The 18,244-nt window shown below is 49.7% G+C and overlaps 1 protein-coding gene across 1 annotated transcript in view; it reads right to left on the bottom strand.

Annotated features, from left to right (window-relative positions):
• Positions 1–5,549: 5,549 nt before the first annotated feature.
• GCN1 (GCN1 activator of EIF2AK4) overlaps positions 5,550–18,244 on the bottom strand; it is a 62,736-nt gene continuing 50,041 nt past the window's right edge. Inside the window, exons 46-58 of the mRNA XM_004379024.2 lie at positions 16,819–16,980; positions 16,454–16,546; positions 16,073–16,216; positions 15,704–15,973; positions 14,603–14,716; positions 13,906–14,136; positions 12,038–12,231; positions 11,784–11,898; positions 9,693–9,789; positions 8,872–9,020; positions 8,279–8,386; positions 6,829–7,047; positions 5,550–6,280 (exon numbers count right to left, since the gene is read on the bottom strand). Coding sequence (XP_004379081.1) covers positions 6,155–6,280; positions 6,829–7,047; positions 8,279–8,386; positions 8,872–9,020; positions 9,693–9,789; positions 11,784–11,898; positions 12,038–12,231; positions 13,906–14,136; positions 14,603–14,716; positions 15,704–15,973; positions 16,073–16,216; positions 16,454–16,546; positions 16,819–16,980 — 2,022 coding nt within the window. The 3' untranslated portion in view covers positions 5,550–6,154. The remainder of the gene's footprint in view (positions 6,281–6,828; positions 7,048–8,278; positions 8,387–8,871; positions 9,021–9,692; positions 9,790–11,783; positions 11,899–12,037; positions 12,232–13,905; positions 14,137–14,602; positions 14,717–15,703; positions 15,974–16,072; positions 16,217–16,453; positions 16,547–16,818; positions 16,981–18,244) is intronic.

The following is an 18,244-nucleotide window of genomic DNA, read 5'->3' as shown; positions in this document are numbered from 1 at the left end:
AGGTCAGTAACGTGAATGCTAAAGTTGCCAGGTAGTGAATGGCAAGGGAGGAAACACGGGCTTCCGTCCTGCCAGAAGGTACAAATGGGTGGTAATTACAAATTTAGAGAGGGCAGGTAACTGAATGACAGGAACTTTAAATGGGGAGCCCAGATGGGGCACTGTTCAACGTGCTGGTCGAACAGGGAAGGAGTAAATGACATTGCATTGGGTCTCTCCCTTTGATGGGACTGAAAACTGGCCCCTTATCCCATGCCTGCATGCCTGCTGTCATACAAAAGACTGGGCAATGGGTCTTGCCCTCCCCTTAAGTAGCCTCCCAAAATCAAATGAACGTAATTCCCCTGGTTGCGGGGACCATGTCTTACTTATCTTTGGATCCTCTGAGGACCTAGCATGTGGTAGGCACTTAGGGTCTATTGAATTAAAATTTAGAGTTGGAAGGAACGTCAGAAACCATCTAGGTGAACCCTCTCGAGTTTGCTTTCTGTGGGGCATGAGCCAAATGTGGGGCCTTTTGCTGTAACTCAGGTCAGTCTCTCTCTCCCCCCTGACACACAGTCACTAACTTCCAGACCTTTTAGTAGAATTTTTCTTCCCTCATGTTTTGGATTAGATCAATGGTTTCCAAAGTGTGGTCTGGGGACTCTTCAAAGGGCCCTTTCAGGTGGTCTACAGGGTCAAACTATTTGCTTATGAGTGTACAGTGGAGTTTTCTAGAGTCTGCGTGACTATGATATTACAACAGACTGAATGCAGAAGCAGGTGACAATCCAGCCACTAAAGAGGCCTGCTAAAAATTTAAAACTGCCATTCTTCTAAAATGTTTGTTCTGGGAAGCAATTACATTTGTTATGGATATTTATCCTAACATGTAATGGGTTTATTTTTAAATGAAATAGATACTTTTAAAGTTTTTCTGTTTTGATTTCTAAGATGATAAATATCAATAGGTAAAATACACAAACAAGAGCTCTTTGGACTCAATAATTTTTCAGAGGGTAAAGGGGTCCTGCAGCCAATGTTTGAGAAATGCTGGATTAGTTACTGCTGCACTACAGCCTCCTACCTCCCTTTTGTATGCGACTCTAAATTCGAAAACCAAACCAAAAACCAAACCCGTTGCCATCGAGTCAATTCCAACTCACAGCGACCCTATAGGACAGAGTAGAACTGCCCCATAGAGTTTCCAAGGAGCGACTGGTGGATTTGAACTGCAGACCTTTTGGTTAGCAGCCAAGCTCTTAACCACTGCATCACCAGGGCTCCCTAAATTGTAAGAAGGACCTGATTTAGTTTGCATCCCAGCTTTATCACCTGGCTAGGAGGTATGGCTCTGAGGGATTTTCACGCACTGATCGTCCCATGACCAGCCTGCCATTTCACCAAGAGAAATCTCTCAGAACACCAGAAAGTGACTTGGTGTGTTCCATGCAGGCACACTCAGGAAATAGTCCCACCCAGAAATCCCACTGAGGTAATAATCCTTGGACCAGTTTTTCCAGTTTCATGAGCTTTGTTAATGTCAATGTCTACCCAACAACTACCATTCTACTGCAGGCAGCAGGGGCTCTCCTAACAAAACAGAGGGGCAGCTCAGAACTTCTCATAAAAATAATTGGGCTCTACCTCTTCTGAAAAGTGAAACCCAGCCACTCTGCAGAGCCACCTGCTGAAAACTTGACTAGTTTCTATTGCTGAATTCACCTTCCACATTCTTTTCATAGAAATAACTTCTGGAGCTTGGTGACCACAGAATCAAGAAATGTGGGGTTTTTTTCCAGTTCTGCTGCCAACTGGCTATATGACCTTCGAAGTGCTCCTTTCTATCTGTACCTTTCAGATTCATTAAACAAGGACAAGGTCCTCCTGACACCTCCCCGCATGTGTCCGGAGCCCTGACCTCAGTAAGTGCGTTACTGCCCAGGCCCAGTAGGACCCACCCACCTGCACACCTCTATTCGGTATTTTAGATACTCAAGCATACCTGTGGCCATCGAGTTGATTCCAACTCATAGTGATCCAATAGGACAGAGTAGAACTACCCCACAGGGTTTCCAAGGAGCGTTGAGCTGCTGACCTTTTGGTTAGCAGCCAAGCTCTTAAGCCACTGAGCCACCAGGGCTCCATACTCAAGCATAGTCATCTTTAATTTTCAATGAGACTTTCTGTGAATGTGTTTTTTAGGGGACAAAAGAAATCAGATTTTTACTTAGCAGCTTTTCAAGAGGTTAACAATACATCTGCAAATTCTGGGTCCAGCAGTTAATTCCAGAATAGTAGAGCACTATACTTGACATCCTTTATGCAGTAAGAGGCACCTACTGTTCTGCCTCTTTTCATTGGCATTCCTCATTCTACTCACATTATCCAGGTACCCAGAGCCTCCTGTGTGCCTGGCCCTGTGCCGAGTCCATTACCTCATTCAATCCATACAACAACCCTGTGTGACATGCACAGATAAGGAAACTTGGGCTCAAGAGAGGTTAAGGAACAAGCTCTAGGTCACAAAGCTTAATATTAAGCAGTAAAGTGAAGGTTCAAACCTGACTTCAAAGCCCACGTGGCTCCACTGTACCACACTACAGTACAACCTGAAAGCAGTATCTACGTTTTCTTAAAAATATTTTAGGACCTAAACCTTTAAGTTAGACTGGTTCCCCTTTTCCCCTATTGTTCTAGTTTAGAAAGTCTTGAAGCACTTGAAGACACATCCACACAGAACCACACTTGAAGAAAAACATTCCTAACTGCGAATCTTGTTTCAAAATCTACTCTCAGTAAAACCATCCGTGTCCGGATTCCAGCATACAAGGCTGTTCAATCCTTCCGTTTCTTGCCCCCCTCCCAAGCCCTCCAGCATCACAGCAGGGGAACAAAGGGAACTTACCTGTAGGCTTGCTTCTTAGAAGGGATGCGAACCACATCACACCACCCCATGTTTTAAAATAACCTTGATTCCAGAGGCTCCCAGGTTTAGTTGAAGGGTTAGGGATGGTCTCGGTTTAATGAGAGTTTTCTCTGGTATAGCTATGGGGACATTTTGTGATTGGCTTTCATACATTGGAAGAGAAAGATGAGGCAGTCTCCTCTCTGAAGGATGACTGAAAGTCTTGGAGAACAATTTTAAGTATTCTCTATAGACGTTCCTAACCAGTGTCCTATAAATGGGGCAAGATTAATCCCCACAACCTGCAGAGCAGCTGGGGGGTCCGGGCAAAGGAGCCCTTGGGGCAAGTCACCTGGAGCTGTCTCATCTATTTACCTCGCATCCCCCAGATGTGCCAAGATGAGAAAGGTCTAGAGGCACTGCTCTGAAGAAAGGAGAATACTGATGCCTAAGCAGCCAGCACAGTAGAGATCACAAAGGCTACGAGTGAGTTCTGGGGACAGACTGCCATTTATTAGCCATATGACCCTGGGCGCACGACCTCTGTGCCTCAGTTTCCCCCTCTGTAAAATGGTAATTACAAGAAAACCTACTTCACAGGACTGTTGAGACCCGCTGCCACAAAAAAACAAAACAAAACAAAACCCATTGCCATCCAGTTGATTCCGATTCACAGCGACCCTATAGGACAGAGTAGAACTGCCTCACAGGGTTTCCAAGGAGCAGCTAGTAGATTCGAACTGCTGACCTTTTGGTTAGCAGCCTTAATGCTAAACCACTGAGCCACCAGGACTGTTGAGAGGATAGTGAAATGATGCCTGGCACATAGGAAGCTCAATGTCATCATTACCATTAACCCTGAAAGGATGACTTTGAAGATGGATTTTTCAGAGCTTCCATTCCAAAATTCCTCATTTTACAGATGAGAAAATTAAACTGGCCCAGGGAGTTAAGTTACTTGCCCAAGGCCACAGCTCCACCAACCACCAAGGCATAGTTTTCACTTCTTTGCTGTCAGGCTCTGTTTCCTCCAGGGTGTTTTGTCTCGGCTACTGCTTTCTAGATTGCTGTCTGTGGCCCAATAAGGTCTCTTCCGGCAGCTCCACGGTCATCTCTCAGACAGCCCTTTCGCAGCTCACTTCAGGAGTGCACACCCTCTTTCTGGACTCAGAGAATGCAATTCAACATGCTCTGGGAGCCTTTGAGTCATCTCCGTCTGTGAATCAACCTTCATCCATCTATTCTGAACAGGGAGAACTCACCCTCCTCCAGTTTCTGGAACTGGAACCTGGTGTTTTTCCCTTGGATTTTGCTTGATGAGTGTCTTCCACCCTCAGTGTGTGTGGTTCCCCTCCGTTTCAGACTGGGGTCTGAAAGCCAGAGGTGGATACAACTACCTAGTCCAAGATTCTAGGGGAAACACTGAGATGGCGCAGGGGCCCCCACACAGCAGAACTTCTCATAGTCCTCACCATGGCTCATCTGCAGAGGAGAATACGTATGCAGACAGCTGGGGCAGCTGGAAGGCTGATGACCATCTGAGTCCTAGATGCAGGGCAGTTACTATGGCTACCAAAAGCTGCAACCATTGGCTGCTGTGGCTATGGGGACCAACTCAGCTGACCTCTCAAGGTCCCTTCCACCCTGGGACTCTACATCGAGCCAGCTGAGCCCATGTCTGCTGCAAGGAACTAGGAAGTCCTGTGACATAAGGCTCCAGCAGAGAAAGTAAGGATTTCATTGGAAGTACCTTAGAGGTCACCTTGTCTTATGCATCACCAAGTGTTGAGTCACAAGCCTACTTTCTACCTCTGCTGCATTCATTTAAGAAACAGAACCTTGCTTTTTTTGGGATAGCATTTTATACGTTTTACAGAGTGCACTCGCTACCACCACTTTGTATTTCCCTTCCTTTTACAGCTCCGGCCAGTGATTTCAACACAGGCTTGTTTCATATTGCGACCAGGGAAACAGCCCAGAAAATCTTGTGTCAGTGGGCCCGGGGGGATGTGTGCATCACGAGCCTTCTAAGAATCGGGAGGAAGGAAGTCATTCAAGGAGGCAGATGCTGAACAGCAACTTTGGCTTCCTCTTGCAAGTCCTTTGACTAGAGGAATGTGGTTCATTCTTACTCCACAGAGGAGACGTGACTTTCAAAGCCTGACTCCCAGCAGCTCCCAGAGTCAGGAGAGAGCGGGGCAGTGGCTAGTCAGACCACAGCATCCTCCACAACAGAGGAGACCACAGGTCTGGCTCCCAAGAGCTCATCTCAGGACAGACAAGTCTGTAGGTATCCACACGACATCACGGAGCAGGGGAGGGATGCCCAAAAATCCTACACCTGGTGCCATCGAGTCAACTCTGACTCAAACTGACCCTGTAGGACAAAGTGGAACTGCCCCATAAGGTTTCCAAGGCTGTAAATCTTTACAAAAGCAGGCTGCCACATCTTTCTCCCACAGAGCAGCTGGTGGGTTTGAACTGCCGACCTTTCATTTAGCAGCTGAGCGCTTTAACCAGTGTGCCACCAAGGCTCCTAGAAATACTACGGGTCTGCTAATATTTACAAAAATAGCTGCAAACGTTTCCTTATTCCTGATACATGTAGCTTCATGTTTAATGGTATTTGGCGATTTAAAAAAAAAAAAATCGGCTTCTGTCAAGAGTAAATCAAAGCCTTTATTAAACACTCCTCCTTCAAACAAGCCTGCATCTAAACCTATGCCCCTCCCCAGATGTGCCAATGGCCAGGGCTTTGTGGGTATCATTTTCATCTGACAGGTGAGATCCCGTCAGGGTGTGCACCAGCGAAAAGCCAAGCTGAGACACCCCACACTGGGCGGACCGCCACAGTTCTGGGCCCCACTCAGGATCCAGGCAAAAGGTTAGTAGCGCCCGCTCTCAAACCTGAGCTCAAGCGCAGGAGAAGAGGAACCAAAAGTCTGCCCCTCTTTGTTCCCGACCAGCCACACCAAGCGGGGTGAGCAGCTCCTTGGCCACACCATGCGGTGAGGCATGCACGTGTGCTTTTTCTTCTCTTCTCCAAAGAAAAGGGTGCGAGATGCAAGAGGCAATCTTCAGTTGTGTGTGGGTTTGATTTAAGGCTTTGGCTGTGGTCTGCTGATATATTAAAATACTTTCTGGGAACGCCATCTCCTAAGCTCCCCATCGGAACAAACTTTATTTTCAAAAATGAAAACACTGAACAGAGATGTGGAGCCGAAATGCTGACATGGAGCTCAGTGGGTGGGCAGGGCCCAGCCGTCAGGTCAGGATGGTGTCGTCCACCTGCTCCGTGGAGTCGGCCTGGCAGGCCAGCTTCCTCAGTGACCTTCGGTGGCACTCACTCAGCACCTCCAAACTGGCCACATCCAGGATCTTGGAGAGAGACTGTGGGCAAGGGTAGGAGAGAGGAGATGTAGTCAGAATATACGGCTCCAGACTTCTCCTTGAATCAAGTAAAGACAAAAATGAACGTAACCTCAGAACTAGCCACTGAGGAGGAATGTGGCAAAATGAGGAAATGAGATGGGCCTGGGGAAAGCTGAGAAAAACACTCATGATGCTTTTCAGGTGGTGAGGTGCAGGTGGTTACGGTTTTCAGAGCCTTAGGGCTGCGAGGGGTAGGGGGCTGAGTGGACAGGGCTCTGGGCTTCAACAAGGCAGCTCTACTTGGATCTGTTTTATAGCTTTGGGTGCCACGTGAGAATTTATTTGAAGAAAGGGCTCTGCCGCTGAAAGACGTTTGGAAGCCACAGGAGTGGAGGAAGGTGTGTTTTCCGGCACCAGGCCAGGCACCTGAATCACAAGCTGCTGCTCAGAACTAGCACACCTATGAGGTGGCAGAGAAGAGCAAGAGGCCTGAATACTGTCATGCAGAAGAACTGCAAAGCGGCTGCCCACAGCACGCCCTGGGCACACCAGTCCCAGGCTCCCACCTGAAACACCTCTTCACCCTGCCTCATCTTGAGGAGATTGACAATCGCCTGGTCGCTGTAGGCCCTGACGCTGGTGTTTTTATCCTTGGTGTTGTCAAGGAGCGCCTTCAGAATGGGCTTGATGGCCTGGGGGTCCAGGGGAGGCAGCGGGTCCTTATTTGCCCACCAGATCATCTTCTCAGCCACCAGCCTGATGTCACTGGATGGGTTCTGCAGACACTACAGAGAGGAAAAGACAGGCTTTCAGTTAGGCACACCCAGTCTGTTTCTCTAAATGCAGAGCAGCCCCAGTTCCCGGCCAGATGCTCCCCATCCTGGAAACGGCCCCGACTGCCCTCTTCCAACGCCGTCTCTGCCAGTGGGGAGGCACACTGCATGCTCAGCCGTCTCCTCTCCCATCTTACCTCATGCCCCTCTTCCCCGGCTCGCTACTCTGGGCCCACATGGGGCTTTCACTTCCTCAAACATGCCATGCGCCTTCCTGCCTCCGGGCCTCTGCAGTGGCTGCTCCCACCCCCTGGGACATGCCTGCCCCTAGTGCTTCGCTGGGTTGGTTCTTTCTCATCCTTCAGGTCTCAGCTCAAATACCATCTTCTCAGGGGCCTTCCCAGGCAAGCCTATCTAAATGAGGGCCCACCCATGGAGTTTCTGGTGTGCCTCCAACCCCAGAAATCCTGTTCATCTCTATACCTTCAGGGTCTAGCCCTGCTGGGCGCACACAGTGGGTGCTCAGTAAATAAATGCTGGATGAACAACTGTATGCAGGGTTATGTTCACACGTGGGCAGGGTCTAATCAGAGCCCCCGCAAAGTTCTCAGTAGGGCTCTGCTGCCTACAGGGTGGAGGCAATCACCTGCTGGAGGCTCCCTACACACAGTGAGCTCTGTCCACTAGCAGCACTCACATCTCCTAGAGCTAGCTGGAAAGGCAGAGTCCCAGGCCTGACTCCATCTTAGTAAATGCAGATTCTCATTCTGACTTGTGTGCACATGAAGGTTTGAGAGGTGTGCTGTATTACACAGGCAGTGGGAGCCCCACTGTCAAGAGTCCCTGGCTTCCATATTTAGGGCCCTGCACCCAACACAATGCCCACACTAACAGTGCCATACCAACTAAAGAAGGGAAGAAGGGAAAAGACGATTTACTAAGATTTGAACACAGACTGGTTCCTAATTTTACAATATCAGCGTGACCAGGGTGCCTAGAAAAAAAGCCTAAAATAGTGGTTCTGAACTTGGTTTGAACCAAGGTCTCTGAGAATATGACAAGTTAGACAGTCTTCCAGAGAAAAATGCACACAGAAACATTCTGCATCCCATTTCCAAGGTTCCGAGATCTGCTAAGGGCTCTCCCTCGAGAACTCTAGAACAAATGAGCCTAAGAGCGCATTCCTGGTGTTCTGTGGTCCCAGGTCCTCCTCACAGCCCAGGCTAATCCCTGCTCCACTCACCTTAATGAACAGGGTGGAGAGCCTGGCTGGCAACTGTCCGCCTCCTGTCTCGATGTGATATTTCATCAGAAAGCCCATGGCCCGGACCCCACTTACTGCAATGGGGATCTGTGGAGAATTAAAGAGTGAAATCATGGAAGAGCTGGACAGGATAGCTTCCGGTTCCTTCCTTGGAGTAGCAGGTCAGGCAAGGCCCATTCCCAGGAGTCCCTGGGCCCTGGCTCTTCAGCACCTGTCTCAATCCTCATTACTTTACACTGAAGACCCAACAGCCCTCCTTCAGACAGGCTGCCCTGGCAAGTGGGCAGATGAACAAATTCTGAGTCGCTGGTTCCCAGGACTTTTCAATCTAGAAGGGACACCCTCTAACCTAAACTCCTCATTGTTTAGATGATGAAACTGGGGCCCAGAGAGATCACGTACTCGTCTGAGGTCATAATAAGTGAATAGAAAAGGTAAAATTTGAACCCAGGCCTCTTAACACCCAGTCTGGTGTTTTCTCCCTCCCTGTGCTGTGTCAGCAAGGCTATGGCCATGGACTTGTGGTGATGGGGATGGACAGGGGGAGTGGTCTGGCTGCCCAAAAGCCTTACCCTGTCTGCCACAGCATTGCTGAGGATCATCTCCTGGATGTCACTGCTGTACTTGCCCGCACAGAGTCGGCCGGGAGCCACACTCACAGCCACTGACAGCGCCAGGCTCCGCCCGTGCCGAACCATCCAGTCAACGCCAGACACATCCGCTGTGGGGAAGGACACAACTGGGTCAACCTGCACTTTACAGCAGGCCTCCACCCACCGTGGGCAGATTACCCAGTAAGCAGGTACACACGGGCATAACTGTGTTTACTTACTAATCTGTAGTGCACAATTTCACATCATAGATGTGGGAAAAACAGGTAATTGTGCAGTTCAGATTAGTAAGTAAGCCCAATTAAGCCCCTGTGTACCTTGCTTATTGGGTAATCCATCCCTGGCCAGTGCCCTCTGAGAACAGCGTGCCACCTGGGAGCATGAAGAAACCCCAGTCCACACTGTACATGGACCTCCCTTCTAATGTGGCCAAAGGCCTGTTAAGGAGAGGTCTCTCACAAACCACTTCAGATTAGAGCTGTGTGCTTTTAACAGAGATGCTCAGGGTTACAGGACCAATGAAAACTCCATTTGTTTTTTCCCAGTTCAATAATTTCTACACGTATAATTCTGTGACACTGATTACTTTCTTCACGCTGTGCAACCATTATTTTACCTTTTCCAAATTACCACCATCCATCCAATTTTGAACAGCTGGACTCCCTCTGTATCGTCTAGATACACAAAGACCCTCTGAGGAGAAGGGGAGACACAAGGTCTCCCCCAGGGTTAAGGGGCCCAGGTCCCTAAAGGGCAACTCCTCAGTGTACAAAGAGACCTACCCAGCAAGCACTGGTGGAGAACGGTGTTAAGCTCCTCCTCAGTCAAAAAGGCACACAGCTCCCCCAGGCATCCGGCTGAGGATATCCGAGTGTTGTCCTGATGGGGCAGAGAAGGGAGTAAAAAGTCAGTGCAAGCCAACAGCACAGGTCCAGGCACTGAGGCCAAGCAACTATGAAGCCTAGGATGGAGGGGCAGGGCAGAAAGATGGAACAATCTGCTCAGGAGCTCTGATCTAAACCGGCCCTTACTCCAGGCTCCTAGTGCCAGACTGGGACTGCCATTCACTGAAATTGCCACTTGGTGTGGAGTTAAAAATTACATACCCAGCACTTAATTATAGCAAACTCCAGCGTGTGTGCATATGGTGATCATCATCATAATAGTAATAATAACTGTCTTTACATAACACCTTTCTTCCAAGGAATACTTTCTGAATACTTTACGTTTATTATCTCATTTACCATCAACAGCCCTGGGAGGCAGGAGTGGGGAGGTGGGGTGGGGGTTGGGGGCAGCTGGGAGAGACCACAGCACCGGCACCGAGAAGGGGGCACCTGTCCAGTCATGGCGAAGCGGGCTACAGACAGCTGCCCAGACTCCTCCCCCACCAGTCCCATGTGTCCAGAACGGCCCCGTATCTCCCTACTGTGTCAGTGCCGCACTGCCAGCTCAGTTCCTCTGGTTTGTCCGAGGAAGTCAAACTGAAGCCGCCCTTCAAACCGAGGAAGACGGGTGAAGGCCAAGCATTCTCTCTCAAAATCAAAGTCAGGTACACAACTGCTCCATGCTACTCCTCCCTAGCCAGCTAACGAGGGAATACGGACAGTGGATTTTAACCTATGTGCTAGTTTAGCAGGTGTCCATTTGACCTGCCCTTCTACCCATCCTGCGCCCCCCACCCCCCCAAAAAAACAGGGACCTCTGGGGAAGCTGATGCTAGGCTGCCACCCTGGATTGCCACTTCCAACCCAAGTGGAAGTTCTGAGGGGGAGGAAGGTGTGGTCTGCTACCCACTTAGGCCTCTGGGCTCTAAGCAGAACCCCAGATGCCAAAGGAGCCTAAAGCTGGCTCTCTGACACCCACTCTCTCCAAACGGATCTATTTTAAGCTCCAGTGTGGTGAGATGCAAATTGGTTTAATACTGACTTTTGCTCACACTGAGCATGGCCCTGTAAAAGCTGACAGACTGTGACCAAGAGAAGCTAGACGATTCTGTCTGTAGCCACAGAGAAGGCCCGAGGCCTCAATCAGGGAGCAGGTGGCTGGGGATTAGAAGCCGAACTGAGGAGCCGTGGTCCGTGCAGCAGCATAATGGCGGCCTCATGTGTGAGCGCATGACGGAGTGCAAATGAGTCCCATAACCCTCTCTCCAGAGATTAGCCCTACAGATGTAAATTAGGTCACTACACAGAGGGCTGTCTGTGAGACAGGAGAGAGAAAATTGTTATTCACAGGCTCAACCCCCTCCTGAGCCTGCCAAAGTGCTGGGCAGCAAACAGTACTTCAATGCTTCCCGACTGGGAAAGGCAGGGCTACAGGAACGGATGCAGGACAGAACCAGGGGTCACAGGGCTCAGATTCCAGTTTTCACTCTACCCCTCACTAGCATGTGGCCCCAGGCAAGTCTCACCCTCTAACCAAAGATCTCCCACTGACGGCACTAGAGATCATGGATCCCATCATGTTTCTTGAGGTCTGTGACCATGCCTTCCTCACCTCTAGGCCAGTCCCAGGAGGGTGAATGTTTCCTGAACGTATAAGTGAACTCTTTCATATCACAAATGGGGAAAATGAAGGGCAGAGAGGGAGCGTGAATTGTTTAAGTTCAGAGAACAAATTATAAGCCATCTGGAACTCTACAAACCTTACTTTCCTTAGCTATAAGACAGACTAATCAATATAGAAAATACCCGCCCTGGCTCCCTCACAACCTGAGGAAACGTTTGGTCAACCATAAAGGGTGATAAAGATGTCAGGAATCACTATTATCACTGGCCATTTGGCAGCCGTACCAAGGTCTTCACAAAGCAGACGCCAAACCAAAAAAACCACTTGAGCCCACCAGCCCTGCAATCCACCCTTGGCCTCACCTCGTCATGTCCTAGCATGCTCAGCAGGAGTGAAATGATGTTCTTCCGGATGATCGCATCCACTTTGGCCCCTGCTCCCTGAATCACAAACCGCAGGGCCTGCAGCATGGTGTCCCTGCAGATACAATGCACCTGACTTAGATCGCGCTCCCCTTCACCATTTTTCCCTCCTGCCTGGACAGGCACAGTCTGGGTCGAGTTCTCGGCAGCCACCCGGCCTCCTCACAGAACAGCCCTCCCTCCCCTGCACGTACCTGATGCCTGAGTCCTCCACGGCACGGATTCCGTTCAGCAGCTCAGTGAAGAGTGGGTCCACCTTGACGTGGATGGAGATGAGCTTCCCCAGTGCCTCTGCGGCCTTCAGGCGCACGCCCCGGTTGGAGTCCTGAAGAGCTTTGGTAAAAGTGGTCTGCAACTGGGGCAGGAAGGGCTTCAGGGCAATCCCAACCTGTGTGAGAAACCCACACCCGAAAGACACAGCTGTGGTGGTGCCCAAGGCACGGAAACAAACAGCAATCACAAACCGCCATGCACTAACCCAGCCCGCATGCAGAGGCTAGGAATGGACATCCTGTGTGAGAGAAGAGCCAAACAAGACAGGCTCCACTCAGCCTCCTCATCCGTCTTCTGCATCCTTCATCACACTGGGAGGAGGAGGCAGCGGCGGCAGCAGCTATCGTCCAAGGGAGCCGTCTTACAGCCTTGGCTAGGCTGGTCTTGGCTCAGTGGAGACCTGTCCATGTGGACAAGTGACTGGAAAACCACCTTCTCCGAATGCATTAAAGAGCAGAGCAGGCATGCGCTGTCAGCACTGTTGACACTGTTGACAGTTCTACTGGCAAGACAGGGACATGGACCAGATGCACAACAGCAGCTAGCAGCTATGAGCAATTACTACACAGGTTAAGCACTTCACACGTGTCCCTCAGAACAATCCCATGAAACAAGCGACCTCAGAAACTCCTCCCTGCATACATGTGCATCCATCTAAATTAAAAATCCAGTTTAATCCCTCATCATGTACAGGAAAAACAGGTGCACTCTTGATAAAATACAGATGGTCTAAGACCAGGGATTTACTGATTGTTAAATGGTGATAGCAAAGTAGCTGTTTGGAGGTTCAATGCCACATAGGTCTGGAAGGACTGGAGTTGCGGGGGTGCAGGCTGCTGGAGCCACACCACAGTGTGAAGCTGGCAAATCTGGGGTAGCCATGGGTAACATCTGACTCATGGCCTAAGGGACAAAGGCCATGAGGTAAGGACTCCATTTGACTGCAAACACCAGGAAAAAGAACAGTATAGAACACTAGGTAAAGATGATACTTGATCAAAAAAAGACTCAATTTTCCATAAAATGAGGCTGAAACTCACAATCCCACAAGCAAAATGCTACAAACTTTAAGGTGGCTTTTGCCTCCAAACCTTATGTAAGAATTTGATCATTTTCCCTCAACTACCAATCTTGGTGCTGCTGGTTATGCTTTTTTAAATCTTAAGGGTTTAATTATTACCCCGTGAAGCATCAGAAGTGACTAATGTGTTGGGCCTTTGTCTCTTTCACTTTTGGCAAAAATTGAAGCCCTTTCAGTCACTCACAGACTTCTTTTTCATTCTCTCATCAGATTCTCTGCATCTCTTGTGTGGCCGTAATAAAAACTGAAGCATATTTAAACCATGTCTTACTTGTATTTATATGGCCCTGAATTTCTTCCTTTGAACCAGCAGTCCTTTAAAATAAAAGCAATTAGCATGTGTTGAGGGCTTAGTGTGTGCCAGGCATCGTACCCAATGTTATTTCATATAATGCTCACATTAACAGCCCTTCATGAGGTAGGCTGTGTTATTAGTCTCATATTGTACACGAGACACAGGCTCAGAGGTTGAAGGTCACCTTGGAAGGTCACCAAGGTCATTCAGGTCATACAAAGTGGAAGGACTTGGAATTGAACCCTGGTGTAGTGAGTGAGTCTAGAGTCCAAGCTCTCAAACCCCTCTGCTATACCATTTCCCTACAATGCAGATGGCCTTCTGCTGCCACAGGACACCACTGTCAATCTCTAGCAGGCAGATCTGTTCTCTGAGATCAGAATGGTGAACAGCTTTTTCTTTTAGTCGCTTACCTTGGCCAGCAAGAGGCTGAGTGTCTCCAGCAGAGCCGCCTTCACATTCCAGCTGAACCGATCTCCCAGGATGCGAATCAGAGGGCCAGTGATGCTCACCACAGAGGGCTTCAGGGCGTCCGCTGAGGTCAGTCTAATTACCAGGCCTAAGGCTTTGGCTGCTTCCTCTTTCTGTTCCGGGTTGCCAGTTAGGACTCCTTCCCGCAACACTGGAAGGATGGAGGTTACCCCCTGACAAGAAAATCACACTTAAGAGTCAAGTCTCAAAGGCTCGGGACCAGGTGTCTCCTACCCAAAGCATGGCACTTCTGTCAGCCATCCTCCCCTCAACTCTATGGAGGTACATTCAGGCTGACAGGTCACAGCCTGCGAGGGTGCTGACAGGGGAACAGTGACCAGAAAAGAGACCTATCTTGACTTGATAGTGACAAGAATTGCATGTAACTGAAGTCAAGAGCCCATTCCTGTCACAAAAGGCCTCTCACACAGAGGTAACATGCACTGGGCCGAGTGCCCCACTTGCTCTGGCGACAGTGGCCTCCACAGCCTACACCAAAAGCAGCATAAACCCTGTTCCCACGCTGTGAAGGTGCTGACAGCACCTCAGAGTACTAAGCCAACTGCCCTACCACAGACTGTGACAGACAGAGGAAGGCCGCCTGCCCACGGCATCCTGCACCACAAGGCCCGGGCTTACCTTCCTGGGGAGGCAGAACCCCGGCACATGCTCGCCTCTGCTCTCACTGCCTGCAAGCCTGATTTCTTTATGCAGTTCTTCAATTAGTGCCAGCTGGTTGCCAGCATCCAGCTTCTGTGGGAATCCAGGGAAAAGAAGAGAATGTCAGAGTTCTAACAGCCCTCCAAGACTGCTTCAAAATAATACTGGAGGGTATGTGGGGGGCGGACATTGGTGGTGGCGGTAATAAACAAGACTGGCCATGAATTGATAAATGCTGAAGCCAGGTGGTTGGTACATGGAGGATTATTACAGGACACTAGGAGTCTACTCTTACAAATGTCTTGAATTTTCTATAATCAAGGTTTATTTTTTAAGGCTGCATATGGTTTATTACTGTTTCTGTTGTTACTTGCTGTGGAGTAGGCTCTGACTCATGGCAACCCCATTACAGAACAAAATGTTGTCTGATCTTGCACCATCTTCACCATTTTTGATACACTCGAGTCCACTGTTGCAGCCACTATTTATTTTGAGCACCTCCCAACCAAGGCTCATCTTCCAGCGCTATATCAGACAATATTCTATTGTGTTCCAGAGTTTTCACTGGCTAATTTTCAGGAGTGGATTGCCAGGTCTTTCTTCCTAATCTGTCTTAGTCTGGAAGCACCACTGAAACCTGCTAGTATTTGAAATAGGGTTGCATAGCTTCTGGGAGCCCTGGTGCCGTAGTGGTTAAGAGCTCAGCTGCTAACCAAAAGGTTGGCAGTGTGAATCCCCTAGCCACTCCTTAGAAAGAAAGCCTATGGGGCAGTTCTACTCTGTCCTAAAGGGTCACTATGATCTGGAATCGACTCGACAGCAATGCGTTTTGTTTTTGTTTTTTTGCACAGCTTCCAGCATCACAGCAACATGCAAAGCCACCACAGTGCGACTAACTGAGAGACAGGTGGTGGAATTTATTACTAGGCCTTATTAATTCAGGGTCAGGGAGTAACTTCCTAAGGACACCTACTTTCCAGTAATTGACAGAAAGGCTGACAATGTGCTCTCTTCCAGATTCTGATCAGCAGTGAGTGCTCAAAGGGGGGACAGGAGCCTGTGGGCTCAGCAACCCCTCACCTTGGTGATGGCATTCAGGGCATCCCAACTCTCTTCCAGAACCACAGGGCTGGAGTCATTGAAAAGGCGGATCAGGCCTGAGACCAGGCTCCGCAGATGGTTGGTGTAGTCCGCCTTTGTGCGGGAACAGTAGATGTTGAGGATGATGGCGGCAGCCTGCCTCATGCCCACCTCAGGGCTGCGGGTGGCTTCCAGAAGATCCTCGATGATGATGCGTTGCCCAGCCTCATCCTCCACAGACAGGATCACAGCCTGACAGTTGGCCATCTCCTAAACACCACAGGTGACACGGGTGCTGAGCATGACTCCTCAGCTGCAGGACAGGGCGGCCATCAGAAAGCTCACGGGCATGACCATGACGGCTCTTACCAGCTGCTCACCCGTGGTCCCAAGCTTCTCCTTCAGGGCGAACATGACCGCTGGGAGGATCACACTGAGATGACGGGTCAGGGCATCGCCTGCCACGGATGAGAGGAACGCCAGCACCCGGGTATTGACAGGTGGCGTCGTCAGCTGGGAGAACAATGGATATCATCAACTCAATGCATACTGAGCACTTGTTACTAGGCTCTGGGAATAGAAGGGTGAGGAGGAGAGCCATCCCCACTGCCTAGGGCCGCGTGTCAGCTCCACGGATCTCAGAGAACAGGGGACCTTCCTGTCTGCACTGCATCCCATCACCAGCCTCCCCACACTAAGATGTGGCTATGACTTCTGGGAGGAGGGTGTTTGCCACACATCGGGATTTACCTTGGGCACAAGGTAGGGCAGCACCACACGACTCTTGATGGCCATAACTTGCTTCAGACCATCCAAGGCAAACTCTGACACCTTCTCATCTTCCTGCACAGGGGGAACAGGGAGAACCCTGTGGGACCGGCTCCTGTGCACGTCTCTGCTATCTCCACAGGCTTGCCAACATGCTTCTCCATTCTCCTCCCTCCCTCCCTCCCACTGAGGCCAGATTTACATACCATCGAAGGACAAGCACAAAGCCAAATCTGATCTTGCTGTACCCACTCCCTCTGGAGTGCACACTTTCTGACTGCCTAGCATTTTGGTTCTACAAAAGTCAATGAAAGCCAAACTGGCAGGTGTGTGGCAGATCCACTCACCAGCTGCTTCAGCAGAAACGGAAGGATGTCCTCCAGGGCCTGGTGGCCAATGGTGGAGTGCAGCTGCTCAAAGGTCTTGGCCGCCGCCTCCCTGACCTCCTCCAGCGGGTCACACAGAGCCTTCCTGGCCGTGGGCACAAGGGACTCGGAGAAATACAGCACCTGCGAGAACAACGAGCACACTGTACTGACGCAGGAAAGGCACGGGGCAGAGCAAGCCAGGGAGCCCGCCAAGGGAAACCCAGGCCCGGCCAGCACAACTCCCTTCACTTAACTTTCCTTTTCATTCAACTCTTTATTGTGAAAATGTTCAAACATAAAAAAGCAAATAAGATATGTAATGTACCCCCATGTATTAAGAATCAATGGTTTGATTTTTTTAGGCGAATTCTCTGATTTGCCCCATCTTACAAGAAGTCCAAACGCCTTCACATGGCAAGGCCCTTCATGACCTGGCCTCTTCTCTCCCTGGACTCTTTCTTTTGCTCATCCTCTTGGAAAACTCCAAGCACTCTTTAAGTCTCAGCTCACATACTTCCTCCATTATGAAGTCTTCGGGTCTATAGTGGGGTCAGTGATGGCTCTCTGTTCCCTTTGGAATGAATTCCATCCTAGCAAAGCTCACTCTGAATTCTAGATACCTGTCAACACATCGGCCTCACCACTGGACCGTGGGCACCTTATGGGCAGGGACTCAGCCTCTGGGGAACTTGGTAACTATTCAATGAGTCACAACTCTGTTCTTGCCAAAGGCAAATACAAAAAGCAAATATAATTTGTACATTAATACACACAGGAGGAGAGGTACCCAGCAAATCAGACTAGGATGCTTGGACCGAGCAACTGGCTACTCGCTTACATTTCTCCCTGGCCATCCACTCAATCGCTTTGGTGTTTTCGTCTACACTGAGAGCCTCTGCATTCTGAACCTACTTCCCAGGAGTGTTTCGAGGATCAATTACCTTAGAAAGCAAGGTCAGTGTAAAGCACTCCAAAGCTCTTGAACATTGCTACTATGGAAACAGTATTATTACTACAGACAATACATTTCCACCCACGGGGTACTTAAACTCTTATCTACTCCACTTCTTCTAACAATGAGCACACACGCCTCCTGTTCCCCAGCCTCTCGTTCCCACGGCCCTCCACACTCACACTCATGCACGCCTTCCTTTCTCTGCTGAGGAGGGTACCACACATCTTAGTTACACCAACGGAGAGACATGCGGGTGAGGGGAACTGATCTGGAGCAACCTCAGGAGTGGTGAGAGAAGGGTTATCTTCACTCACCAAAGGCCACCTGAGGCCTCAAATCACTTATTTCTTAGCCCGTGAAACTGGTAGGAAAGCTAAGAGGAGGGAAACTGAAGTCCCCTGGGGCCTAGCCAGAACCCCCTGTCAGCAGGGCCTGCAGACAGAGGTTCTC

The sequence above is a fragment of the Trichechus manatus genome, unplaced genomic scaffold (genome assembly GCF_000243295.1).
Source record: "Trichechus manatus latirostris isolate Lorelei unplaced genomic scaffold, TriManLat1.0 scaffold00061, whole genome shotgun sequence".
In the NCBI taxonomy this organism is placed as follows: domain Eukaryota; kingdom Metazoa; phylum Chordata; class Mammalia; order Sirenia; family Trichechidae; genus Trichechus; species Trichechus manatus.
Note: the sequence above shows the minus strand (reverse complement) of the source record. Positions and strands in the feature narration are given on the sequence as shown.